This window comes from Onychomys torridus, chromosome 17 (assembly GCF_903995425.1).
Source record: "Onychomys torridus chromosome 17, mOncTor1.1, whole genome shotgun sequence".
NCBI classification, from domain to species: domain Eukaryota; kingdom Metazoa; phylum Chordata; class Mammalia; order Rodentia; family Cricetidae; genus Onychomys; species Onychomys torridus.
This window is the reverse complement of record NC_050459.1, coordinates 62,101,087-62,128,923: the sequence shown is the minus strand read 5'-3', so window position 1 is coordinate 62,128,923 and position 27,837 is coordinate 62,101,087. Positions and strand designations below refer to the sequence as shown.

At 50.8% G+C, this 27,837-nt stretch overlaps 1 protein-coding gene across 1 annotated transcript in view; it reads left to right on the top strand.

Annotated features, from left to right (window-relative positions):
- The window catches only part of Med26 (mediator complex subunit 26), a 45,476-nt gene extending 18,840 nt beyond the window's left edge, over positions 1-26,636 (top strand). The window contains exons 2-3 of the mRNA XM_036166936.1: positions 23,461-23,535; positions 24,062-26,636. Coding sequence (XP_036022829.1) covers positions 23,461-23,535; positions 24,062-25,681 — 1,695 coding nt within the window. The 3' untranslated portion in view covers positions 25,682-26,636. The remainder of the gene's footprint in view (positions 1-23,460; positions 23,536-24,061) is intronic.
- The last annotated feature ends 1,201 nt before the right edge of the window (positions 26,637-27,837 follow it).

The following is a 27,837-nucleotide window of genomic DNA, read 5'->3' as shown; positions in this document are numbered from 1 at the left end:
TTCCCAGCACCCCTCCCCCCAAAACTAACAAATATGGGGCTAGCTGCTCTTGTAGATTTCCTAGCACCGATGTGATGGCTCATAACCATCTGCAACTACAGTTCCAGGACGCCCTCTTCTAACTCTAAGAACACCAGGCGTGCATGTGGTCTGCATACATACACACAGGCAAAACACACACACACACACACACACACACACACACAACAAACAAACAAATAAATTTTATAAAATGAAAATATATGCCCACGGGGGCCTTCGGATTCTGTCTGTCTAGTTAGCACAGTTCTCTTTGTGGACCTGTCATTTCCTTACAGCACAGGTACCTGTTTCAAGTTGACTTTGAGATAGAAATCTGAAGTGTATCTTGAGCCTTAGGATGAAGTGCTCTCTAGTCTTGTTCTGAGCTGCATTTTGATCCATCTGACACCTGTGTGACTAGAGTAGTGGTTTAGAGAATATTCCCCTTCCTTAAAAACCCAGTCAGCCACACCCACTTCAGTTCACACATGGCACCCCAGCTGGGGATGGCCTGTAGGCAGCTGGTTCTGTTATTTATAGTGAGGTGTGTTTTCCTGAGTTCCTCTGGAGAAGGAACTGAATGGACATGTTTTCAACCCCCACCCCCCACCCCTCAGGTCTAGCCCTGTGAACCTTGTGGCCTTGGGCAGGCCTTGATTATTGAACATTTGTAAAATGCAGCTTCCTTCCCCGAGGGATTTGGGACTATATCTTTGCAGTGGTGGCCCAGTATGTGCTGCTTCCTTGGATGGGTAAAGGTGAAGACACAGTGACAGAAGTAGTTTCTGCTTCCAGTGGGAAAGTTACCCAGGACCCTCTTACTAGCATGAGGATGTGGGTAGAATTTACATAGACCAGCAGCAGATGGAAGCAGTGAGTCCCATCAAGCCTTCTGCAGCCCAGTGTCTGTGGGTAGTTCCGTCCTTGTAGAGCACTCCTTCCAGCACTGGCCTGATCCTCTGTAGAACAGACTCCCAGTGGCTCACAGCTCCACAAGAGGCCTTGAGGCTGTGGATACTATATTGTCCTCTGCCTAAGTATTTTCTTTGATTCACTTTGATTTTCAGAACAGTAGTTAAGGTACTGTTGACAGCTGTCCTTCATACAGTGTCTCCTGTCTTGTGTGTGTGTGTGGGGGGCAACACACCTATGTTAGGTAGGAGTATAGTATATGTTCCACAAATTAGGAGGTAGAATGTTCGGCTTTTAAATGAATTCCAAGCTAACACTGGATGTGGTGGTGCACGCCTTTAATCCCAGCACTTGGGAGGCCGAGCCAGGCGGATCTCTGAGTTTGAGGCCAGCCTGGGCTACAGAGTGAGTTCCAGGAAAGGTGCAAAGCTACACAGAGAAACCCTGTCTCAAAAAAACAAAAAAAAAAAAGAGGCAGAGGCAAGTGAATCTCTGAGTTCAAGGCCATACAGTCCCAGGACAGCCAAAGATATAAAGACTTTGTATCCAAAACAAAACAAAAACCAACAAAACCCACTAACAACAAATTCCCGGAGGCTAAGGTCGTGTTTTGGTTTGGCTCTTTGCTGTAATGAAGACCATGGCCAAAAGCAATTTGGCAGGAGGTGTGTGTGTGGGGGGGTGTCTGTCTGTCCTCAGGAGAAGCAAGACAGTACCTGAAACAGAGGCCATGGAGGATGGCTGCTTGCTGCCTTATTGATTCTACCTGGCCTGCTCAGTTTGCTTTCTTATATAGCCCAGGACCATCTGCCCAGGGCTGTTGCTGCCCACAGTGGGCTGGGCCTTCCCCTATCAATCAAGGAAATGACCCATAGGCTTGCCTGCCCACAGGTCAGTCTGATGGGGGCACTTTTTTCTTCAGTTGAGGTTTCCTCTTCTTGGATGACTCTAGCTTGTGTCAAGTTTATAAAAAACTAACATAGGCCAGGCTGGGCATGGTGGTGCATACCTTTTATAGTCCCAGCATTTGGGAGGCAGAGGCAGGCAAATCTCTGTGAGTTCTAGGCCATCTTGGTCTACAGAGTGAGTTCCAGGACAGCCAGGGCTCTACAGAAAAACCCCATCTCAAAACAAAACTAAACCAAACAGAAAAAACTAACATACACAACCTGCATCCCTGTGCTGAGGCTGCTAAGGCTGGAAGGTTGCTTGAGCCCAGGAGTTTAGTGCCAGTCCTGCCAACACAGTGAGTCCCTGCCCAGAAAATGCTTTCTGGCGTTCAGGGCAGTTATTCTCCCATCTAGGTCACTTCCCGAGGCATGTGAGATTCATATGGGTCTTGTGGCTTCCGTCAATAAAAGCTTAATAGATACTCTGATAGGCATCAAGGGTCACTCTTCTGGAATGGCTTCCTGAGGCATACTGACAGAGCTGAGTCTCCCATGTGCCTGAAGGCACTAAAAATGCCTGGTGGAGGATTCTGCAGTAACAGATGTGCAGGAGAAGCTAATGTGAGTGTCCCTTGCAGGCAGGGTGAGTGGCCCTCACAGCTCTACTCAGCCTGTGCGTGCAGGATGTGCACTGGAAGTTTTGGGTTTTGTCAGCATCACTGGGTCAGAGGGCCTCAGTTCACAGATCCCTCTGCCTTCCTCAAGCAGCCATGTTGAGGTGTGGGAAGGAACTCAGGTAGAGTTGTTGTGGCTCCAGGCTGCTGCTAAGGCAAGATGAGGACCTGGAGAGAGTGCCTGCACCGTGCTCCTCAGACATCAGTGCAGCTGCCGTTAGTTAGGTGCTTGTTGTATATGGGTATGGAGTTTGTGACTTGGTCACAACAGGTTGGGGTCCATTGCCTAGGAGCTTCCTTAGCTCCTACTATAGCTCCTGTGGGTTCTGGAGTACTTACAGCCCTGTTTAATTGTAGCCCTGAGCTGACATTTCCATGAATTTGCAGGTCCATGGATGGGGGAGACCCACAATCTCTCAGGAAGGTGACTTGCTCAGGCCCTCAAACCAGGAGGTAGTTGTGTCAGGGTTCATCAGGGCCTAGCGCCCTTCATTTTTTGATTGCCCCTGTTTGAGGTCATGTGACCCATCAGTTGCAGTTCTCTGTGCAAAAGATCAGGAAGCCCAGAAATGACTTGGGGACCACTCAGTATAAAGGTTTTTAGCAGAAGGACCCTTTAAAAGCTCAGGCATTGATCTCAGCTAGGATCTCATACCTGGCTAACTGTGTATCTGACTTGGGATAAAATACACATGCCACGTATACAACTTGACTGAAGATGTGTTTACTTATTGAGTTGATTCCACTTTCTGGGCTGACTGTGTTCTGTCCATCAGTCTACATAGACGCTGGCTACATCTATATGTTGGCAACTGGATAGTGCCACTATGAGTAGGGATCCGGTCTGCTCCAGATTCTTGCTTTCAGTTCTGTGGGCATTGTATTAGTTACTTCTCTATTGCTGTGATAAAACAAGGCCAGACCATCTTCTAGAAGGAAGAGTTTGGCTCTTAACCAGAGGGTTAAGAATCTGACACCATTGAGCCGGGGTGTGGTGGCACACACCTTTAATCCCAGCATTTGAGAGGCAGATCTCTGTGAGTTTAAGGCTATTCCTGGTCTGCAGTTCCAAGTTCCAGAACAGCCAGGCCTACGAAAAGAAACCCTGTATCAAAAAAGGGGGGGTGGGGGTGGAGGTGGGCGGCTGGGCTGGAGAGATGGCTCAGCAGTTAAGAGCATTGGCTGATCTTCCAGGGGACCTAGGTTCAATTCCCAGCACCCATAGGGTTGTTCACAACTGTCTGTAACTCCAATTCCAGGGGATCCAATAGCCTCACACAGACATACATTCAGGCAAAATACCAAATGCACACAAAAATAAATAAATGAATGAATGAATGAATAAGAGTGGAGGGGGTTGGTCTGACATCATCGTGGTCTGGAAGCATGGCAGCAGGCAGGCATGGGGTTCTGCCTTGAAATTACCTCTACCAAGAAATGAGACTACTGCTTTCCAATTTAGCCTCAGGATTTCTTTTTTTTGTTTTGGTTTTTTTTGTTTGTTTTGGTTTTGTTTGAGATAGGGTTTCTCTTTGTAAAAGCCCTGGCTGTTCTGGAACTCACTCTGTAGACCAGGCTGGCTTTGAACTCACAGAGATCTGCCTGCCTCTGCCTCCCGAGTGCTGCGCTGCCACCACCACCACTGCCCGATGCCTCAGTAGTTCTTAGGGCAAGACAGAAGGCAGCCACAGTTTCTGCCGGATACTCCAGGAATGGTCTCCAGCCTAGCTGCTGATACTGTTTCCTCTGAAACCTTCAGCTGTGCCTTCACAGTCCCCATCACTCAGCACTACTGTCTCCAGGTTCCTACTCACATAATTTAGAAGCCCTACTTAATAGCATTCCACCACTTTTTAGTTCAAAGTCCCAGTCGTCTATACTCCTCCAGATCAGCATGTCAGGCCTGTCACCGCAGTAGTCTGGCGCTTACTTTGTCTGTCACTGTTCTGTTGCCGTGACGGAACACCAGGACCTCGAAGAAAGCTTATCTGGGCTTATGGTTCCAGAGCATTAGAGGCCATGATGATGGAGCAGAGGGAGCGGGTGTGGCTGGCGCGGCTGGCGCGGTTGAAGGTTCACATTCTAAACTACATATAGGCGCGCGCGCGGGGGGGGGGGGGGGGGGGGGGGGGGCTTGTGTGCACACACATGCACACACACATCACAAAGCCTGATCTCCTGCTGACATACTGTGTCCAGCAAAGTCACTTTTTGTGGGGAGGTAGGTAGGTCAGGTTTTCTGTGTATCAGGCCTGGCTGTTACTCATTCCATAGATCAGGCTGGCATCAAACTCACAGACCTGCCGGGCCACTCTTAAACTTTCTCCAAAAGTGCCATCAACTGGAGACCAAGTATTCAAATACCTGGAATATGGGGACATCACATTCAGATCATTACAGGCTGTATGCCCAGCAGTGGCATTTACTTTTGGAACATCATCCTTGCATCTTGGAAAGGTCTTGGGGAGATGGAGTCCGTTGAACAGGGCATCTCATGGGAGAGGGCACAGGTAGAGAATACCCACCATCGGCCCTGTTCATTGGTGACTGATGGGGGAAGTTCCAAACAGCATACTTGGTTACTGGAGGCTGCCTGAACACACAGGGAACACACAGGCTCTAGGCCCTGTTCTGGTGGTATTTTTGTGCCTTATGAAGACTGTACAGTCTTTGTTGGTTGATAACTCTGGTGTCCCTCATTGCTCAGCCCCATTTAGTGAGGGACCACATCAGGTACAGCTGGCATGTACTGTACTGACACCAGGTACTCAGTGTCCTTCATTTGGGGGTCGTGGTGACCAAATTACCCTCCTCCACTCCCACATGTGCAGCCTCTTATCCTAGCAGCCTGTGTGGTATGGGTTTTGTGGCCTGTGCCTGGAACCTCCCTCCTGCTTACATTACCCCCTCCTGCCCTTCATCTCATTCCCTAAAGCATCCTATTAGGCAGCCAGAGCAAGCTATTGAAAACTGCAGACTGAGCCTGTCACTTACCAGGCAGAGCATAGCCCTGAGTTTCTCCCTAAACCCTGAAGCCCACCTGGCCTGGTGCTCTTTGCTGCCCATCCACCCTCCCCTTCTGGACACGACTTCCCTTCCTGATCACTCTGTACATTCCACTTTCTCTTTAGCTCTCAGAGGCCCCCAAACACCCCAAGCTTCCCATCCCAGCCCTATCTGCACTATTTGAAGTGCTTTTAATTAGGCGTCTGCACCCTTTGAGGTCAGCAGTGAACTGTGCTTCACAGCCATAGGCTGTGTGTTGCTAAGGAGTTGAGTGGACCACCTGTGCCTCAACCCCAGCTGTGTGATCCCAGTTAGATGACTTCTCAGTCCTTTGGTTGGCTACGTCTAAGAAGGCACTGTCATTTGTGGAGTTCACATGGAGGAAATGATTAATAGTAAAGTAGTGCCTGTTTGCTTTCACTGAGGCTGAGTAGCCCCCCCCCCCCCCACATACACATAGACAGTGTTTGCCGCAGGACCCCAAGAGGTCTCAGCTCATGCTTGGATAGTGCAGAGGTGTGAAAAGAAGGTGGTGTTGGAGACATTGGCAGGAGGCAGGGACCTGGGGAGTGTCTAGGAGTTTAAAAAGAAGTTTCTGGAGTTGGTGACCATGGCGGAACAGTTCTTAGTCAGGAGGTGTGGGGCCACTGTGCATTTTAAGGAACCTGGAGGATTGCTGTTAAGTCTGGTGAGAGGCCAGGCTTCTTTGTACCAGCTGTATGTAGCCTGGGTAGAAGAGTATCCTGAGGCCAGGTGCAAGTTGATGGCTGGAGGCAAGAAGGGTTGCTACTGAAGATGTGTGGGAGCGAGGCCCCAAGGTGCCAGAGAAGGGATTTTGTTCTCTTGGGCTGGTTGCTTTAGAGCTGCTACTGACAATGGCAGCATACAGGATGTGCTTCTCTGTCTTGGGCGGCTGAGGGCAGGAAGGAGTTTTGTTTCTGTGTTGGGTGATTTAGTTATGAACTTTGGTGGGGGACTCTGTGTGCTCTAGGGCAGAGTGCCACTATCTCTACAGTCCTCAGAGTCCTGACCCTACAGCTGGGAAAGGGAATAGCCCAGGAGGGCCCCTGCAGTCTTGTATAATATTAGAGGGGCCAGCCTTAATATTACACATCCCAGGGGCTCAGGAGAGAGAACTACTGACGGCGAGGACTATTTTCGGGAAATAGAATCTCAGCACACCGAGCTCTATAGTCTACTTGCTTTAATTCCTCTGGCATAACATCCTATCTACACAGCTTCAGTTCTGTTCCCATGCCTAGCTCTTTTCTTGCCTGATTTCTCTCTATATTTGTCCATTGCTCCCTCTAAGTTCTATCTTAATTTTCTCATGTTAATTCTGCCTCACCTAGGTCCTTTTCACCTTGTTCTTACCCAGCTAGGACTTCCCCATCTGGCTCTTCCTCATCTTCCATCTCGTTCCTCTAGTACTCTCTTCTAGCCCTTCAATCTAGTTCTTCCCCATCTCAGTTTGTTCCTCTCAAGTTATTAGCCATCTAGTTCTCCTCTGTTCTCCACGTTCTACCTAAGTCTCCCCAGAATCCAGTTATATCAAGCCCCTGGTCGAGCAAGGTCACCAGACTTGAATTCTACTGGGTCATAAAGGCAGGTAAGAATTTTCCCTCCGGCAGTGACCACCAGGCTTTCTTTTAATAATCCAAAATGGGAGTGGTAAAAGAGAAGGTCAACTGAGTGCTAGTGACCGGTTAGCATATCACTGTTAGTCTTTGAAAGTGGCTAAGGGAGATATCTGATTCCAGAGGAAGCCTTTCCTGAGGCTGTTCTCCAAAGTCCTGGAATGTGTATGTCCAGAGAGTAATCAGTTCACACTGTTAGCTCTTCTTAGGGAAAAGTCAATTGGGAAAACTGTGAAGGCACACATGATTTCCATAACAGAATACAACTGATGTATAACAAGCCAAATAACACCAAAAGCTCCTTGGAATTTGGCTTCCTCTGGAGGAATTCCCTGATCCCTCCAGGTAGTGACTTTGCCATAACCAGCTGAGTTCTTATGATATATTCCTGCAGCCTGTAGCACTGCATGTGCTGTATACAGTGAGACCTTTGTTTAGCCAACCTAGTGATGCAGGTAAAGGGGCTTTGAGGGGCCTTGCTGGGCTTGGCTGGTTGAGCCAGGAAAATTGGGTATCCTTGGACTGCTTCTCAGAGAGGATGGGAATTGCAGCCTGACTCACCCACATCTGCCCGACTATGAATTCTTGAGGTACCCATCTTCCTTAGGACCAGATGAATTCTAGTCCTCTATTATACACACTGGCACATCACAGACTCTGTCCCTTTTATTTCTCTACTTCAGCCCCGCCGTCTACCTTCCTCCTCCTCACTTAGGTCTTTATGTGTCCTGGAACATCTGTCTTGTCTCCACCAGCAGCAAGGAGGCAGGGCTTTTAGGACTGTTGTTTCTACTCTATGGGAAGCCCCCAAAAGAAATCCTGGAGCAATAGGATGAGAAGCAGGGCAGGAAGGCAGCAGGGCCTCAGGGTACCAGCCTGGGCTACACAGGAAGACACTATGTTAGAAAAACGGGGTGGGGGGTGTGTCTAACCAGATGTAGGCAACATGGTTAAGTACAAGGCAAGGACTGTACATGCTCTGCAGCCAAGTACCTGTATTCTCACCTGGTGAGGCAGATACTGTTACCCTCATTTTGCTCAGGAGGTTTGAGTTGGATCCAGAACTTTGTTTCTGGTTTACTTTCTAGTGAATATATTACATTTTTATGACTTGGCTTTATTTGTCATTTTACATATTTTTTGTGCGTGCGTGTGTGTATTGGCAAGTTTTGTGAGTTTGTTCAGTCTACCATCTGGGGATGGAACTCAGATCATCAGGCGTGGACAGTAAATGCTGTATCTGCTGAGCCATCTCACTGGCCTGTGATAATTGGTGACAGGGTTTCTCTGTGTAGCCTTGGCTGTCCTAGAACTCACTCTGTAGACCAGCCTGACCTCCAGCTCAGAGATCTGTCTGCCCCTGCCTCCTGAGTGCTGGGATTAAAAGTGTGCACCTTGTTGGTTGAGTTTTATCTTCAGTGTTACCTGTTGTGAAGGACAGAGGAAAATGGTGGTAAAAGCTACTCCCCTCCAAGAGGAGCTGCCAAATAGTGTGACTTTGTTGGATATGTGACACATGGGATCATGCTAGGCAGAGCTGGGGCCATGTCCTTCCCTGGGAAGTGGGGGATCCAGTGGAGATCACAGCCATTAGTTAGTCCTCAGGCCACAGTTTCCACACAAATGTCCTGAAATCAGCCCTTCTGTCATCTTAGCTATGTCTGGTGGACTCTTTCAGGCTTGCCGTTAGCTCTGCCACCTTGACTTGGTGGTGAGGAAGGCCAGGCTCTCCAGTGCAAGGTGTAGGGCAGGTCTGGACAACCTTTGGGTTAACCTGTCTTGTAACTTGTTTGCAGATTTGGGGCTACAGCATAGAGTACTGTGCATGAGGGCCACAGGCAAAGGAGGCTGAGCAGGCAAGCAGGGAGTCCCATCCCAAACCTCACTTAACAAAGGAGAAAGGTCTTAGGAGACTCAGTTAGGCCTTGTCACCTCCTTTCCTTTAGGAGAGAGGTGGATTTGCTTAAGCCTGCTGCTGGCTTCCCCCAAACTCCAGGAGCATCTCCATGCTGTGCCATCATGTCCCTGAAAGGATGATTGCTTGGTAGGACATGGCATTGGCACACGCGGCTCCAAGTTTGGGCAGGTGGCAGAGCCTCATTTTCCTTTCTGATTTTTTAAAAGAAGGGCCCATGGGTGCTGTCTGCTTGAGGCTGGATCAGAAATGTAAGTATTAGGAGTGCCTGCTGGTGGTTAGATACACGCTGCCATGTTTGTGTAGAGTCAGGACAAGTGATAAGGATAGGTGGGCAATCCAGACACTTTGGCAGTGCTGGCAAACAGGAGGACTCAGCTCCCTGGAAGTCTTTTTCAAAAGACAGCGCATTAACACCCCATCCCCATGATGGGACCATAGCACTGTGCACAGCTGAGGATTGAAAACACTTGAGGCAGTAGCAGTTGCCAGAAAAGAATTTGGACGCATGTGGCCAACTTGAGCCACTGGGATCAGATTCCTAAGGAAAAACTGAGGGAAAGAAGGAAGTATGAAGGCATGCTTTCTCCAGTATTGGCTGTGGGCTGTGGTGGAAGTGGGGCCAAATGCTAGAGCAGGAGCCACACTGAGGGTTGGTTATCTCCCTGCAAATGCGGGGAGAGCAGGCATGTGTACTGTGAAAGTAAGGTGCTTAGGACACACCACGGGAAATGGTTACAATGCCTGCACCAGGACACAGGAGGCCCTTGGTGACCTGGTTCCCTACCTAGCATGGCCTTTGAGGTTAGGCCTGATGCTGGTTTCTGCACAGACTGTACTTTATACTAACACACCCAAGTTATTGCAAGGTATCTTGTCTTGGGCATTTGATAGAGATCTCAAATGTCACCACAGGGCTCTGTCCTCCAGCTTTTTAGTCATGGTGGGCTCCTGATTTTTGGGGTTAGTTGTGCAGCCCTAACCATGTTGGGCATGTAATTGGTTCTGGGCCAGAACAGAGGGCTGATGTGGTGCTTTAGTCCTGGTCCACTAAAGCCTGCCCAATGCCACATGGCCTAGTGAGCTGTGGTGGCCTGCTGGTGTGTCCTTACCCTAACTCCTGGGTGGCACAAGCTTCTCTGTTCACTGTCTTGAGACTTTCCTGTAACCAAGTTCCCCCAGTGGTTGTGATGTTAGGTCTGCACATGTTCCAGTGCCCGGCTTTGTACTTCCACCTCCTTACATAACACTTTGGAATGAGCTCATGGTTTCCAAGAAGGTAGGCTGAAGAGTTTGTTGTTTTTTGTGTCCGTGTCCCGTCGTCCCCCCCCCCCCCCCCCGGTCCTGGCACCTTCCAGGACCACCACTTTGAAAATGAAGACTCCCAAAAGCCAGTTGGCCTTGCTGAGAAAGTGTAGCTTGAAAAAGTAATAGCCCATATACCACTTACTAGGGCCTCGGTAGAACAGAAGTGGTCTCTGTGCCTGGCTAGGGTCTCCCCGGCCTGCTCCAGGACAGCACGCTCAGTTCTTCATGAGAATCACTTCTGTCCCTGTTTCTCCTCTTGAACAGCAGTTGGATACAGGACAACGTGTGTTGTTCACACACTTACTTGGTGTATGTAGGGCTCAGCTTGCCCCAGAAAGAAAGACCCCAAACATTTGTAGTACTGGAGTAAACATGGCACCCAGTAGGGAGGGACCTTATCTCTCTACTAATGGGATCCCTGCTATGTGTCATTGTGAAGTAGAAGTAAGCAAAACCTGGGTCCCTGCACTCCATCATGAGCTGGCTTGGGGTGTGTGTGTGTGTGTGTGTGTGTGTGTGTGATCAAGAGAGCTGGTGTAAGGTGCATGGGTCATTCCTGAGGGCTCTGTGCGCCCTCCCCTTGCTGGAATGGGCAGACTTTTTGTGGTGGATGGAAATGAGGAGGTAGTATACTGTCTTTGCCTTGGGCCCAGCCTGTAGGACGGTGTCTACTGCAGTTAAAATGACCATGACTTCATCCTGTTGGCATCTGACAGATGTCATTGGGGGCCAGTGTTGGGGAATTTGTTCTTTTCTCCTTGCTGCCTGTGATCAGTGACTCTGTACCATGCCTCATGCTGGTTTGTGATGGGCATCATAGATTGGTGACCCACCCTGAGAGTTGACAGCCCAAGTGCAGGCAGACTGTGTGTGATGTGTCTGTGCCAATTGTTTGAGTTTGTGCCATCTTAAAGTTGGGATATGTAGTGATGTTGCAAAGCAGTGGTTGGGGAGGCAGTTGACTGGACCCATCCTGTGTTATGGCCTGTCACTGGTCCCACCCACAGGAGCTACCAGTGTCTCTGCTGGAACCCAGGCACATGCTCTTAGGAATGCTGGGGAGTTTGCAAGGGGTGGTAGTAGGCCTTTGTTTCTAAATGGGCACTGCTAACTGGTGATGGCCCTCTCCTGTCACCTAGGCATCCCATGGCAGTTCTTGTCACAGCCTGACTCCTGTGGAGTACTTTGTGAACCTGAGCTCTGCACACTTTGTGTGAGTTTAGGGTTGTCATGGAGATCGATGAGGTTAAAGTGGGAGCCCTCAGCGTACTGTTGAGCACAGGCTGATGCTGGGTCTGGGGCCTTTCTCAGAGCTTCTATGTGCCTGCCCCTGGGGGTGTGTGAAACCCCTAGAAGGTCCCTCACTGGGAGAAGAGTACGGAAACCAGGACTCCAGGTGGCTCTTCACACACGCAGACCACACGCCCAGGGTGGGGCAGTGTGCCAGGCACTCCTGCTTCTCTGTCACAGGGGGGCTGCAACATGTCTGCAGGTGCTGTTGTGGGGCGTCGCTGTTGTTTGTCTGGAAGTTAGAGCTGCTCTCTGCCTTTTCTGGGAAGTTGGCTCCGCACAGGCAGGCTAGAGATTAGGCCTCCTGGCTGTGACACTTGCCTAGCACAGCTACAGCGCAGCTCCTAAGGGCCAAGCCTTTCCCACTCTGCTGTGGACACGTGTCTGTGGGATGTGCTAAGTTCCAGAAAGAGGAGCTAGCGCTGACTGGTGCCTGATGGGGTCTGATGTGAAATCGGGAATGTATTCTGTGTCTTTGTGTCAGTCCTTAGGAGACTCCTGGGGTTCTAGGCCCAATCTTTGTCCTCATTTTACTAGAGAGAGACGGAGCCCAAGGGACCATTTCTTCTCCTGGGGATAGGGATGCTAGTTCTTGTCTTCTGTAACAAAGGCGTGTTCTTGCTTTGGACTCTCCTATTTTTGTGCACTTTGCAATACCTTACTCCCAATTTTGTCAGCTCTATTAAACTATAATTGACATACAATAAACTGCATTTGAAGTCTATAGCTTGATAAATTTGACTGTATTACATGTGGGGTGGGTGCATGTACAGATCTGAGGACAACTGCTTGGAGTCCGTTCTCTCTTCACCCTTACATGGCTTTTGGGGATCAACTCAGGTGGCTAGACTTCTGTGGCAGTGTCTTGACCTACTGAGTTATCTTGTTGGCTCCTTGGGATGTTTACCTTCCAAATGACTTTACCACTACGTTCCCACCAGGAGTGTAGGGAAGGCCTAAGCCCTGGTGTGTGGTGGCACAGGCTTGTCATGCTAGTGCTCCCAGGAGGTAAGAGGACCAGGAGTTTGAGGTCATTCACATGAATGAGTGAGTGAGTGAGTGGGTGGGTGGGTGGGTGGGTGGGTGGGTGGGTGGGTGGATGGATGGATGGATGGATGAGCCAATTTGCTCATACCTTGTCATCATTTGATAAGGTCCTTTTACCTTAGCTGTTCAGGGAGTATGGTGATTTCTCATGACTGATGGTGTTGCTCACCTCTGTGTCTACTTTTTGTATCTTCCATGGTGAAAAGTCTGAATGGGCTTATCATTTGCCAGCTGGCCACCCACCTCATTTATTTGCCTGATTATTGCATTAAAGGGTTCCTGTTGCTGTTTTTGTTGGTTTCTGTGGGGTGTGCATGCAATTCAGCGTGTGTATGAGTGTGTTTAAGTCAGAGAATAATCAGAAGGAGTTGGGGCTGACAGCAGGTTGTCAGACTGAGTGGACAGGGAGTCTCCATGTGAGTTTCAGAATGAATGATTGTGCCACTTTCTTCAAAAGATCTACTTGAATTGACATTGATCTTGAGTTTTGGAGAGTGGAGTGTTGTGATGCAGAACCTTGGTGTCTGCACTGCTTACCTCTGCTTTATTTTCTCAGCTGTGTCCGCAAGTTTTCAGTGTTGAGGTTTTACATGTAGTGAATTTCATTTGTAGATATTTATCTTGATAATTCTTTAAAGAATTTGTCCGTTTATTTTGTGCATGTGCACACATGTGGAGACCACAGGACAACTTGGTGGAGTCAATTCTCTCCTGTGGGTATGGGGATTAAACTCGGGTTGTCCAGCTTGGTGACACACACCCTTACCTACCTACCAAGTCATCTCTTGGGCCCTTCATATTTCCTTGTTGTTGTCAGTAGGGATTGGCTTGGAGTCTGTAACTTGCAATCCTGTGGTGGAAACACCTGCCTGTAGCTCTGCTCAGATGCCCTAAGAGCTTCCCAAGGACTAATCTGCTCTCAAGGTATGATAGTCATCCCTCTTTCCTGTTTGGAAGGCCTCTTCTGTCTTTTTCTTATCTAATTGCACTCAAACCTCCTGTTTGGAGCTGAGTAGAAGTGACCATCATTTCTTGTAGCTGCTCTCAGGGAGGAGACAAGTATGTGTGGTCTTGCTGTGGTGAGGCAGGTTCTCTCTGTTCCCAGCAACTGGGTTTCTCCAGGGCCAGCTGCCTTGCTGGCCTATGCTGTCTGTCTGTTGTGGTTTGGGCTTTCCCTTTGGCCTTACTCTACCCACTTACCCTGCTTTTCAGATGATAGCCACCTGCTCCATCTCCTGTTACCTCTCCTGCTTTCCTTCCTTGCTTGTTCACACAAGTGTCCTGACTTTCCTGGTGAGACACTGACAGCATGGAGGCAGGTATGTGCCAACTACACAGGGCCAGCAGGTGAGGTTGGTCATGAGCCAGGCTGGCTGGCATCCTATCCTGGTGTATGGAGAGACACATGTCCTGCTGGGTGCAGTTCCTGGTGCTTGGTCCCTGAGCACTGCCTGTCTGCCCCGATAATGCAGCTTATTTCCAGGAGGTGACAGGGAGCTGCCAAGAGAGTGCCTTGTATGATGCCTTCAGACTGCTTTTGGGTCACCTCCTGCTCTGACCCCAGCAGGTGTGGGTGGACAGTGAACTGTGTGGTGCACTCAGTGCCTCTGTCTTAGGGAGACAGGGAATGTTGACACTGTTCAGACCTTGGTCCATTGGGGTGCAGGCTGCAGCCCTCCATCTTCATAAGATATGTGGCCTTCTAGACTGCAGGATTTACACAGAATAGCTTATGTTTAGGGTTTTGTTGTTATTTTGATTTATTTTTATTTTTTGAGACAGGGTCTCTCCATAGCATTGGGTAACCTGCAACTTGCTATGTAGACCAGGCTGGCCTCAAAGTCCTAGAGACCCACCTGCCTCTGCCTCCCTTGGGATTTATTTATGTTTATGAATGTTTTACTCACATGTATGTCTCATGTGTGTGCCAGTTGTACTCTGAGGTTAGAAGAGGGTGTTGGAGCCTTTTGAATGGTTATGGATAGTTTTGAGCCACCATGTGGGTGCTGGAAAATAGAACCTTAGTCTTCTGCAAGAACAGATGCTCTTAACTGCTGAGCCATTTCTCCAGCTTGGTATTGTATTTTTGTTTGTTTTCTTGCACTCCTCACCTGCATGTTTTAGAGATGGGGGTCTCTCTCTGTAGTTGGGCTAGACTTAACTACTGTACTTCTCCTGAGTGTTGGGATGACAGGCATGTTAACACCACAATGAGCTAACAAGCTGTGTGTTGGTGTTTGTGCATGTACAGGAATGAATATGTGCACATGCGTGTGGAGATCAGGGAAGAACCACCTATTGTTGTTGTTGTCATTTTTGAGGCAGTATGTCTCATTAGCCTGGAGCTGGCCCCAGGGGACCTGTCTGTACCCCACCTCTATCGCTGGAATTGCAAGCACACACCTTCACACAAAAGTCGGGAATTATCTCTCTGGCTCCCAAGTAGGTTATTTGAAACAACTCTCCCCGCCCGCCCGCCTCCCCCAAGACAGGGTTTCTCTGTTGTAGCTTTGCGCCTTTCCTGGAACTCACTCTGTAGACCAGGCTGGCCTCGAACTCACAGAGATCCACCTGCCTCTGCCTCCCAAGTGCTGGGATTAAAGGCATGTGCCACCACCGCCCAGCCCAAAACAACTTTTTTTTTTTTTTTAAGGTTTATTATGTATACAGCATGTATGACTGCAGGCCAGAAGAGCACCAGATCTCATTACAGATGGTTGTGAGCCACCATGTGGTTGCTGGGAATTGAATTCAGGACCTCTGGAAGAGCAGTCAGTGCTCTTAACCTCTGAGCCATCTCTCCAGCCCCCGAAACAACTTTTAAAAGTACAAAATCCTTCAAAAAAGTACAAGCTGTAAAACTTATTTACAAAAATAATATTATGTGTATGTGTATGATGTGTGAGCTGCCCTGGAGTTCATACCTGGTTCCTGTGGGTGCAGCAGCCCAAGTAGTGGACAGCATGTTGTCTGTGGTTTTCCAGGCTCCTGGGAGAGGAGCTGGGCTCAGGTGGGTGCCTGGTCCTGCTTTGATCTGGTGCAGGATGCCAGGTGGCTCCCACCATCTGCTCCTGATCAGGCCAGGTGTATGGACAACCTTACTGCCTGTGCTCAGCTGGCTCGGGAGCCTGCGTCCTAACAGTTCCTGGAAAGCTGGCTCAATCTTGTTTGAGATCTGCCTTCTATACAAGGTGTGGTCCAAGTACTGTGTTCCCTTCCCTGGTGTTGGGAACACCATTTCCAGTCTCCTGGAGCTGGTGTTCTTAGCAGCTCTTCCTAGCAGAGAGAAGCCAAGTGGAGGAGCCTCACCCAGCCTTCTGTCCTCAGACACTCAGTCACCAGGATCTGCAAGGATTGATGGTAGAAATAGAAAGCTGTGCCTTGCTTGCAAGCTTTCCAGTCACATGGGTGGAGTGGTGGCAGCTCACAGATGACATGTGGGGCAGCTCAGTGCACTCCTGAAGGGCCTGTGGACTAGACCCATGGTCTAAAGAATCTCCTTTGCTTCTCTGTTTCTGACCAAAAGCCAAAGGGGAGGGGCAGTTTGTAGATGCTGTGTGAAGACAGATCTGCCTCCCCTGCCTTTCTCTTGGCTCTCAGGTAGCTTCTGTTGCTGAAGAGGTTAGCTGTGCATGCAGATAGCAGCCTCTGCTGTTCCAAGCTCTGGACTTCCTCTTTCTGGGGTGCTTTATAGCACACAGTGGGTGGTCTGCATGCTGCTTGGACCCAGGCTGGGTTCCTCATCTCCTTGGCCAAGTTGTGGCGTGTGGTGGCATGCTCTGCCTGCCAGTGCTCTTGCTTGTTTCAGAGCAGGCAGGACCACTTAGATGGTGACAGGCTACTTAGGTGCTGGCTATCCCTTGGGAAGCAGGTGGGTCCTGTTGGTAGGGAAAGGCTTTTATAACTGCTGGCAGTGCTTGTGGGGCTGTGCCCCACTGTCCTTGTCCTAAGAAGCTTCGAGTTTGAGTCACCCACTGGGTCCTAATGGAGAAAGCTGCCTTAACCAGGCATCCCAGGAGGTCACATGATTCACGAAGCTGATAATACTGGGGACATGCACCCCAACAGGCTTCCTGGCTCATACAGGTATACGCCAAGGAAAAGCCAGAGACTGTTTCTTCCAGAGTGTGTCCTGCAGCACCCATTCCATTCACAGATGTCCTTAACAGTGTCAGCTGGGGGACAGAGTGCCGGCCTCAGCAGGGAGTGCACAGCACACTGAAGGCTCACAGACTGCCTGCTTCTGGGTGCCATCTGTGGCTTGTTTTGGCTTGGAAGGCGCAGCTTGCTTGCTGATCAACACTTCCAGAGCCTTTTGAGTTCAGTAGGCTTTATAAATTTTTGTCTAGACCATTCTTAATTAAAAGAAAAAGGGAAAAAAGACACCATAAAACCATAAAGACGTGTTGTGTTGGTTTTTTTCAAAGGATGTTGGTGCTAAAGCTTCACCCGAGGCTGCTGGGCAGGTCCTGAGGACTGTGTTGCACAGATGTGGCTGCAGGGGCTGCTGGCAGGAAGTGCCTGGGAGTACTGGCCAGATGGTGAGACACTAGGCCACCAGCAGGTTCTCAGGCCATCGCTTTGGGATCCCATCAGGCATGTCCTGGGCTGGGATCTACCTGGTTCTGGTTCTTCACTAGCCCTTGAGGCAAATGACATAGCTCTTGAGACCAGCTGGAGGGGCTTCACTCGGCTTCAAGGGGTTCTTAACTATGTACTTCTCTGCTGTTGCAGGTTGGGGTGAATACATCTCAGGGTGCTAGCACACTAGCTGGATGAATCCCAGCATACTCAGAAAAGCAAATTGTGCATTGTGGGCAGAACCTGTGCCGGGCCAGTGGGAAGCCAGAGTTTTCTACCTTCTGTGGTCCCTGTGGACCTCTCTGATCTTCACGGACTCCCGTTTTCCCACTGTACAATAGCTGTACAATCCTTGGGTCCCATTAGTGCCAGTGCCTCAGGAGTACAATGGTAACTGCCAGCATCGGGGATTTTGGTTAGCTGGGGAGAAGAAGGAGTGGTGAGCTGACCTGTGGGGACACTGGAACTCTTAAGTCTTGGTGTCTCAGTTCCCTGTTTCAACTTGTGGCTGGAAACTCCCCGTGGGTAGTCGTTTCTCAGGTCCCAGTACAGCCCCGGAGTAGGATTCTGATGGTGCTGTTCTACTCACAGAGCCAAGACTCACCATGTGAAGCTAGACTTCTCCTGTTGGGCTTCCTTTTCACCAGACTCCCAAGCTTTTGCTGGGGATGGAGTGTGCAAAGATAGCCTGGTCTTCCACTTTCTACTGCCCAGCCAAGGATGGTGGAGAACAGCTGGCAGAAGGCAGGGCTGGGCAGGCAGCACTCTCCACAGGATGAGGTGGCTTGCCTTACACACCCTCCATGAGACCCCTGCAGTCTTGGTGTCCTCCACCTGACCTCATGTACCACATGATAGTAGTAGTTGCAAATGCTTTTGTCATTGGGGTTTTTGGTTTTTTTGTTTGTTTGCTCTTTTTTAGGAGGCCCACTACCCAGCTCCCAAATAAATTTCACTCACAGAGGCTTGTTACTACTTATGAACGCCCAGCCTTAGCTTGGCTTAGTTTCTAGCCAGCTTTCCTTAATTTATCCGGTCTACCTTTTGCCTCTGGGCTTTTCCTATTCTCTTCTGTATCTTACTCTTACTCGGTTGCTTGCTGTGTGTGTAGCTGGGTGGCTGGCCCCTGGAGTCCTCCTCCTTCTCTGGCTGCTAGATTTTAGATCCCCAATTTTCTCCTTCTCTCTGCCTGCTAGCCCCACCTATCCTTTCTCCTGCCTTGCTATTGGCTGTTCAGTTCTTTATTAGACCATCAAGTGTTTTAGACAGGCACAGTAACACGGCTTCATAGAGTTAAACAAATGCAACATAAACAAAAGTAACACACCTTCAAATAACGTTCTACTACACCCTTTGCCTTTGGGTCAGAAACGAAGGCTCATTCATCCCTCAGCTTGCCAATTCCTTGCTGGGCTTGTAGCTCCAAGAGCCTGGCCAAGGCTGTGCAGATACCCTTCCTACACTTGCCAGGCCTCTCCCTCCCTGCACACAACAAGTTCTTGGATCCTGTTAGAGCGGTGCAGGAGACCTGCCTCTAGTTGAGCCCTGGTAAGCTGTCATAGTGCCATAACTCCCGGGGTTGCTGTACTTTTTGGCTCAGGTCTTTCAGGAGCTTAGGAGCCTTCAGGGTTCAATGAGGTGCTCTTGGAGTCCCCACAGATGGATAGCCTTGTGGCTTGAGTTCACATAGCCTGGAGGCATTGGCAGGTAAGACTCACTGTACCTCCACCTCCCAGTTTCTTAGAGCCAGAGAGACTATAGCATAAAAGTAGAGGGAGCAGTCTCTGCTTCTGATGGATGCCACCTGCCATTTTTGGCACTTGGCAATGCTGGGCCTGCTATTTTCTGCCTGGCCTGCTTCTCTTCCTCAGACTCACAGTGAGGTGAGCTCCAGGTGTCATGGGTTTGCCTAGCAGAAGTTGTGAGTCAGCACAGGCTGTGGTCTCATGCGGAATGAAGGTGAGGGTCTTTTGCATCCTTGATTCTTTTTTCTTTCTTTCTTTCTTTCTTTCTTTCTTTCTTTCTTTCTTTCTCTCTCTCTCTCTCTCTCTCTCTCTCTCTCTCTCTCTCTCTCTCTCTCTTTCTTTCTTTCTTTCTTTTAGCTGAGGATTGAACCCAAGGCCTTGTGCTTGCTCTACCACTGAGCTAAATCCCCAACCCTGTGTCCTTGATTCTTGTAGTGTTGGTCCCTGCCCGATACTAAAGTATATGCCCCTGAGATGTTAGCTTCCTGTTACCATGACAAAATGCCTAGCCTAGCACAGTCAGTTGAACAGGAGGAAAATGTTTTGGTGGTGGTGTTTTTTTTTTTTTTCCTTGCCATACATTGAAGTGGGAGCATGTGCTAGAGCATGATCGTCTCACGGCAGCCTAGAAGGGGGACAAAGAACCAGTGTCTCTTCCTTAAGGCTCTATTCATGAATATTCATGTTTCATCTGGGCCTGTGGTGATTGCTTGCCCCACCTTTGTATGGCCACCACAGGGATGCCACCTGCTTCCTTGGTGCCCTGCTGGCCACTGCAAATGTGCCTCCCCATGGGCATTTTGAGTCACTGTGACAGGCAGGTGGCACCACACTGGGTGCCCAGAAATGCAGATGAAGGAATGGACAGGGCCTGTCAATGATAGGGAAGTGAGGGGGAGGCAGGCTTGGCCACACTGCTTGCTAAGGAAATATAGATTGATATGTATCTGTCCATCTGATGAACAAGTGAATGGCTCAAGGCCTGGTGCCTGAAGTCTCCTGATGGTAGAGCCATTTGGAAGGGAGCTTGGGAGTATTTGGGCACTACCCTCAGGCCTGCAACATGGGCTCTGTGAGCCACACACCTACCCTGAAGCTGTTCTTTAGGGCATTGCCAGGGGTTCCCCAAGCAGAGTCAGAATAGTACCTGTGAGGTGAATGGAGGAGTGTTGACACGCAGATATAAAGAACAGGAAACACACGAGCGGTCTGTTACGGTGGTGGCAGGGGACTAGCCCTGAAAGCCCTGTCCTAGTAGTGGAGCACCTGAACCTACCTGCCAGCTCACATCACTTCCTCAGCTCTTCCTTCCTTGCTTTCTACCTCGGCAGGTTAGCCTGCCCTGTCCACTTGGGCTGACTCCAGAGTGGGCCTTGTAGGTGTGACAGGTGGTTCCTTGGATGAGTGGCCTTCAGTTGAAGGGGTCACAGAGGACATGGCATTTTCTGCAAGGCCCCTTAACCTCGGTCCACACAACCCCAAGTGTAGGCACTTTGGCTGGTCTGTGCACAGCTCTGCATTTCTTGGTGCTTTCTGATGCACCAACCCAACACCTAGTTCCCCTAGGTGTTCTGTCCCCTCCTCCTGTCTACGAGCAAGATGATATCTGTCCAAGGACAAGGACGCTCTGTGCTGCCAGGCTACTAGGGCTTGGGTAGATTCCTCTCTGCAAGGACTGCTGATCAGGAGTATGTGGGGACCTAGGGCTCTAAATATACCAGGGTGAGGTCACTGGGTGGAGATGAAGCCATGGAGCAAGCTCAGGAGCTCAGCGGTACGGAGATCCCAGGCCAGGGCACGCTGACTTTGTCTTCTCTTGGGATGATCTCCTCATAGCACACTCTTTGCATGGAATCCCACCTGTCTCATGACAGAGGTGAGTATAGGAGCCATTTCTCTAGGCAGGCCACCCACCCCTGGAGCAACAGAGTCGGTGTTGTAACAGCTATCTGGATGTGTTTACGGACCTAGCCCCAGACAAAATCTCATAAGTGGAGGCCTTTGTTCCCATGGAGGGGACTGGTTTGTCAATAGAGCAATGCCTTGTAAAAGGCTGTTGGACAGTGTAAGGACCGCTGTCTACTCTGTGGTCCTACAGCTTCTCTCCCAGGAGTTAGAGCCCTGGGAAAGGAGGCACGGTGGCTACCTTCAGCTGTAAATAGGCAGACTAGAAAGGCTGGGGATGCCTGGGGCCTACAGTCTACCTTCTGGTCTGTGAACCAACCTGGGCCCCTGGTACCTCACCTGGCAGACATGACTAAGGTGTGGACCGGAACAATTCTGGGTTACCCATATGAGTGAGAGAACTGATGTGATCAGGATTCCAGGGTTGGCACTGAAGATGGAGGGAGGGCTGGGAGCAGGGGACATGGTGTCCCTGAAACTAGAAACAGCACGTAGGTGACAGCAAGTAAGAAAATAGGGATCTGGACCTGTATGAGTAGGGAATGGATCTCCAAGAGTCTTCAGCAGGTGGGTGGGCAAGGTAATCAAAACATGCTGGGACTTAGCCAGAAGTCAGGGCAGCAGCAGGAGACTGACACCACTGACGTGCAGGTTGATCTTCTGGTCACTGGGTTGCTTGTGGTGCGCCATGTGGAGCACCCTCCTGGGGCTAGCTGACATCCCCTCCCCCAAGTGCTAGAGCCACTGCTTGGTACCCAGGAACAGTCTACAGGGGTATGGACTGCAGCCCCATTTGTAATGACGAGAAGGGTCGAAGTGACCCATAGCACTGATACGAGGCCATGTAGAGAGTGCATGCCAATGGGACATTGAGTGACTGGCCTGGCCTAATGAGTATGTGTGTGCCTGGTTCTGCCTAGGGATGTGCTTTTTTCCTTGTGACCCAGTGTTGCAGGTGATAGATATTGTATGCTGTCAATGTGTAGCACAGGAAGGATGGAGAGGGCTTGGGACTGTGGCCAGTCAGCTTGGGTACCAAGAACCTGCAGTGCCATGGCACTACCACCCTGTGGGGCTCTTCAAGTGTGCAGGTGGATTACCCACCAAGTAGGTATGTGTGTGTCCTGATAAGTGTTTAAACAGAGAAACTTCATTTTGACAGGTTCAGCTTGTCAGTAGTTTTCTTTGATAGTTGGTGCTCTGGACCCTTCAGGAGCAACCATCATCCCACAGTTGCAGATCCTCCTGCAAACTTTTTTATTTCGAGACAGGGTTTCTCTGTGTAGCTTTGCTCCTTTCCAGGAACTCACTCTGTAGCCCAGGCTGGCCTCGAACTCACAGAGATCCGCCTGGCTCTGCCTTTCGAGTGCTGGGATTAAAGGCGTGCGCCACCACCACCCAGCCCTCCTGCAAACTTTTTAGAGCTTGGTTTTAGCTTGCCCTTTAGGTCTGGAATTCACTGAGGTAATTTTTCCACGTGCATGTGTGTGGAGCATATGTGCACACATGCAGGAGGAGGCCCAGGTTGATGCTGGAATAATTATCACTCACCCTTCCACCTGCTCACTGAGACCAGGTCTCTGAATCGAACCTGGAGCTCACCAACACAACTAGTCTTACTAGCCAGTTTGCTCTAGGGACCCCATCTTTCCCTTCCAAAGCTGGAGTTACAGGTGGGCTGCCCTGCCACCTGGCAGGTACATGGGTTCTGGTCCTTATGCTTCACAGCAGTCCTACCCACTCACTGGCGATCTCCTTGGTCCTTCTGAGGGAGCTCCATGTGTGTGCTTTGTTGTGTTTGCTGATGTCTGCTCTCTCAAATGTAGTCCTCCTGGGTACACCAAGGCTGCATGTCCTCTTGCTCTGGAGGCTCCTCTCCTCTTAAGCTCCTCTCGCCCATGCTGTGCTTCTAGAGTGTCCGGTCACATCAGTCAAAGCTTTTCGGTCCAGTGTCTCTGGAACGACAGTCCTGGCACCTGCCCTATGAGCCTGTCATGATTTTGGACAAGTCAGTGGTGTATAGAAGGGCTGGCTCAGAGCAGAGTCCCAAACATGAGCCTGTGGACTCATCACTGTCACCGTGAAGCTCAGAGCTAGTGCCGACCCTACCTGTTCTGCAGTAGTTCTCTCAGTGTCTCAGGCTTTCTTTCACCTTCTTTGGACTGCATTGCTGCTCAGGTGTTGTGCTCTGGAGGCCTTCCTGCTGACCATGTGACATGCGTCTTAGTCTGTGACATCCTACGCTGTTCAGAGAAGGTCAGCATCAGGTTGATTGGTTTATTGTGCTCATCTTGCTTTCCTCTGAGGCTACTTTGTATGTTTTATATGTGGTAATTCCTCCAGCCCCTACCCCGGAGCCTCACAGCAAAGCTGTCTTGTCAGACCAGGGGCAGATCCCTTTTCATAACACCCAGATGGCAATGGGTGGGTGAGTGTGTGCATATGGGAGTTGGTGATGGGGTTTGGTGGTACGCAGTGCTGGCACCTTGCAAAGCCCTGAGCTGATGAAACCTGGTTCTTGTTCTTCAGATCCGGAACATGGTGACAGTATTGGAAGTGATCTCCAGCCTGGAGAGATACCCCATCACCAAAGAGGCACTGGAGGTAAGAGCCCTGGCCCAGCCTTGGGCAGAATAGGAGGTGAGGGTAGTCCCCAGCCAGCTTCTTCCTGTGGCTTAGGCTCGTAGAGTCCTTCAGGGGACCCAGTGGGCAGTGTGTCCAGGACATTGGTCTTCCCATGGGACTCTCCAAGAATGAAGGCTTCTAATCTCACAGCTGGGCTCCTTCCCATACCCTGCACACCTTAGCATTTTGGGACATGGCCTGAGCTGTGCTTAACTGGTTTGGGGACCAGGTCTTAGGCTGTGAAATGTGCTCACCCAGACACCCTGGCAGAGCAGCCATGTGACCTCAATGGTACAGACTCTGCAGGTCCCAGGAACCAGTGGACCTGCTTTTGAGGAAGCCCCTGGCACCCAAATGTAAGGATTCATGCTGCTACATACGGTGCTGGACATTCCCAAGCTGTATCCAAGAAGCTGGCAGTTTGGGGGACGGGCAGAGAAGGGTAAGCGCCCTTGTCCTACATGCTTGTCCCTCTTTTATAAGCATGTCACTTTCTTGGTTGTAGGAAACACGACTGGGGAAGCTCATCAACGATGTTCGCAAGAAAACCAAGAACGAGGAGCTGGCCAAACGAGCCAAGAGGCTTCTGCGGAGCTGGCAGAAGCTCATCGAGCCTGTGCACCAGAATGAGGTGGCACTACGGGCACTGGCAGGAGCTGCAGGCTCTGCCAATGGAGGCGCACACAACTGCCGGCCAGAGGTGGGAGTGGCCGGTGCCCCCAAGAGCATCAATGACCTGAAGAATCGGAATGACATCCAGAGGCTCCCTGGGCAGCGGCTAGACAGGTTGGGAAGCCGTAAGCGCAGGGGAGACCAGCGTGACCTGGGCCACCCGGGGCCACCCCACAAAGTTTCCAAAGCCAGTCCTGACCCTCTAGTCCCCAATGCATCCCCTCTCCCCACCAACGGGATCAGTGGGAGCCCAGAGAGCTTACCCAGCCCCCTGGATGGCAGTGGGCACATGAGCCCTGACAGTAGCCGCCTGGAGCCCAGCGAGAACGAGAAGCACAGCAGCAAGATCCCCGTGAACGCCGTGCGGCCGCGTCCCAGCTCCCCTGGCCTAAGCAAGCCCCCCGTGCCCTGCCTGCAGACCAAAGCTGCGCAGGTGCAGCAGCTGGACAGGGTGGATGAGCCGCCAGGCCCTCCCCATCCCAGGGGTGCCTCTCGCTGCTCCTTCAGCCCCCGGAACTCACGGCATGAAGGCTCCTTTGCCCGGCAGCGGAGCTCGTACACACCTAAGGGCCCCGTGTCCAGTCCCTCCCTACGCCCCCAACCACTGGACACCACGCAGGTGCCGTCCCCACTCCCACTGGCTCAGCCATCCACGCCCCCTGTGCGGCGGGTGGAGCTGCTGTCCAGCGCTGAGAGCCCTGTGCACTGGCCAGAGCAGCCCGAGGGCCACCCGCGGTTAACAGGGCCAGCCTGCAGGGTTGGGTTGTCGCCAGATTCCTCCAAGGCAGACAGTGATGCTGCCTCTTCGGGCGGCTCGGACAGCAAAAAGAAAAAGAGGTACCGACCTCGAGACTACACGGTGAACTTAGACGGGCAGGTGGCTGAGGCAGGCGTCAAACCTGTGCGGTTAAAAGAGCGGAAGCTCACCTTTGACCCTATGACAAGACAGATCAAACCTCTGACCCAGAAAGAGCCAGTGCGGGCCGACAGCCCCGTATCCACAGAGCAGCCACCTAGGACAGAGCTGGACCAGCAAGAGGCTAAGGCCAGCCTCCAGAGTCCTTTTGAGCAGACGAACTGGAAGGAGCTGTCACGCAACGAGATCATCCAGTCCTACTTGAGCCGCCAGAGCAGCCTGCTGTCATCGTCGGGGGCGCAGACCCCGGGCGCGCACCACTTTATGGCCGAGTACCTGAAGCAGGAGGAGAGCAGTCGGCGAGGGGCCCGGCAGCCCCATGTGCTGCTGCCACTACCCACGCCCACTGACCTCCCCGGGCTCACTCGAGAGGTCACACAGGACGATCTGGACAGAATCCAGGGCCAGCAGTGGCCAGGGGTGAACGGGTGTGAGGACACACAGGGTAATTGGTATGACTGGACGCAGTGCATATCGCTCGACCCGCATGGTGACGATGGGCGCTTGAACATTCTGCCTTATGTCTGCTTGGACTGAGCATCTGGCCTGGCCATCAAGTGCATTCCCACCTTGCAGGGGCTAGGCTGGCCAGCCAGGAGGGCGGGCACAAGGCTCGCTCTCCACCCTCCTTTTGTGAAATGCTGCTACCAGTTTACTAACGATTGCAAAGGAAGGGCTGCTCGGAGGGCAGACGGCAGAGGGAGTCCAGAACTATAGTAAGCCAGCTATGAAGCGTTAGTCCCCCACCCCAGAAGTGGTGCGGAACCCCTCTAGCACCGAAGGCGGGGACCTCAGTGGCAGGCAGGCACAGGAACCCTGTGGGAGAGGTTACCTTAACAGCAACAGACGCACATCTCATCTTTGCATCTCCTGCTCTTTGGCTCTGGTATGTCTGAGGTACAAGCCACTCTCCGGCCTCTGCCAAGCCAGTGTTTTCTTTTCCCTCGTGTTGTGCGCTAGAAGCTTCTCTGCTGTGGTGAGCCCTGGCATCGGGCGGGTGGGCCAGCTTCACCCACACTGCACAGGTGCCCACCCATTTGTATATGGTTTCAGTTCAACCCCAGTTCTTAAAGAAATGCTGCAGAAACTTCAGTTTTCTCGTTTATTTCATCTTTTTCCACCTGACCACCAGCCAAATGACTTCCTTTCTTCCTCTTTTCTTCTTCACATCTCTAGAAAATATCATCTTTCTAGAGCCCCCAACCTCACAAAGTTCCCGAGGGTGCTACTGGAGTGAGTTGCCCTGCTGGGCCCTCGAGGGGGAGCCGTCTGTTCGCTGGAAACACTCATAACCATTCCTTTAGATTCGTTTGCCTTATGGTTGTCATAAACGCGATTTGCAAAAACAAGGAGCCTTAGTGAATGTACAGTACCTAGACTTCTGTGTCAGCGCAGAAGGGAGCAACTTTGCTATTTGGTCCAGTAAGTGGACACCTTGTGATATAAATGTGGAAATAAAAAAAAAAAACATTTGCACAAACCAGTTTTGGAATCATTTCTCATTTACACTGTACTTAAGTCTTTCCTGGTTCCCGCTCTGGGGAAGTCCCTGGAGCCCACAGCCACACCCAGCCTTGGTGGCATCCCCTTAGCCTGCTTCTGTGGCAGCAGTCAGGGTCTCTCTACCTGCTTTTCATTCATTTGGGGCCAACCTCATTGCCCACCCAGAGAAGCCACCTCCTGCAGGTAGTGTAGCTGGTGATACCTTCCTTGCCCATCAGTACTTTCTGACATGGCATGGCCCCAGATGTGCAGAATTGTTATCTGGCTCTAACCCTGGGCTAGCAGCTGTAGGCAGGCCCAAGGCTGCCTCCATCCCTGACAGGTACCTGCTAGTTGCTAAGGTTTCTCCTCCTTTACAAAGTAATGATCCTGTTTCCTCCCCTCTCCAAAATCAATAAGCCAAGAGTGGGTTTCCAGTTTTGTTTTTTCACTCTTGAGATAGGTCACCTTATCCATATCTGCTTAATTCACAGATGAGCAGGTATACCAGGTCAAGTCCTAGAACATTTCCTCCTGGTTTTCAGGACCACAGCCAGCCCAGAATCACAATTTGAGAGCCAGTGGGGATTTCTGGGGTTTGGTGCAAGATGGTCTCACTCCCATTAAAGGGCCATTTGAGGAGGTGAAACCCAGCCGTGTGGCCCTGAGCCACTCAGTATTCACTCAGTGTTCACTGAGTACATGTTTCTGTTGTGAGATGAAAAGGCTAATACAAAGTTGCCAGGACCAAATCCAGTGAGATAAAAGCAACCAAAACAAGTCAGTGTGGCTATCTGACACTGCTCTTTCCAAAGAACTAGTGGCTACCTTCCTAATTCCACTTGTACTCAGTTGGTGACGAGGGGCTGTGTACTTAGCTGGAGGGCATTAGGGTACACCTATTACCCGCTTCTTTTCTCAGACCCAAGCTTTGGGACAGGCCTCTTACCATTGGGATCCCAACGCTCAGGGACTGCTACACCTGTGTAGACTATCCAGCAAGCCCGGGGTGGGGTGGGGGGTACACATGGTCTACCTTCGAGAACAGGGATGAGCTACAAAGACACCCCCAGCCATCAGGGGATCCAGTTAGGCTGCCATTTTCTAAACTGCTAATGAAAACATTGTAAATGAGAATATTGAGATCAGCGAGATGGCTCAGCGGATATACGCTTGCTGCGAGGCCAGAAGACATGAGTTTGGTCCCCTGA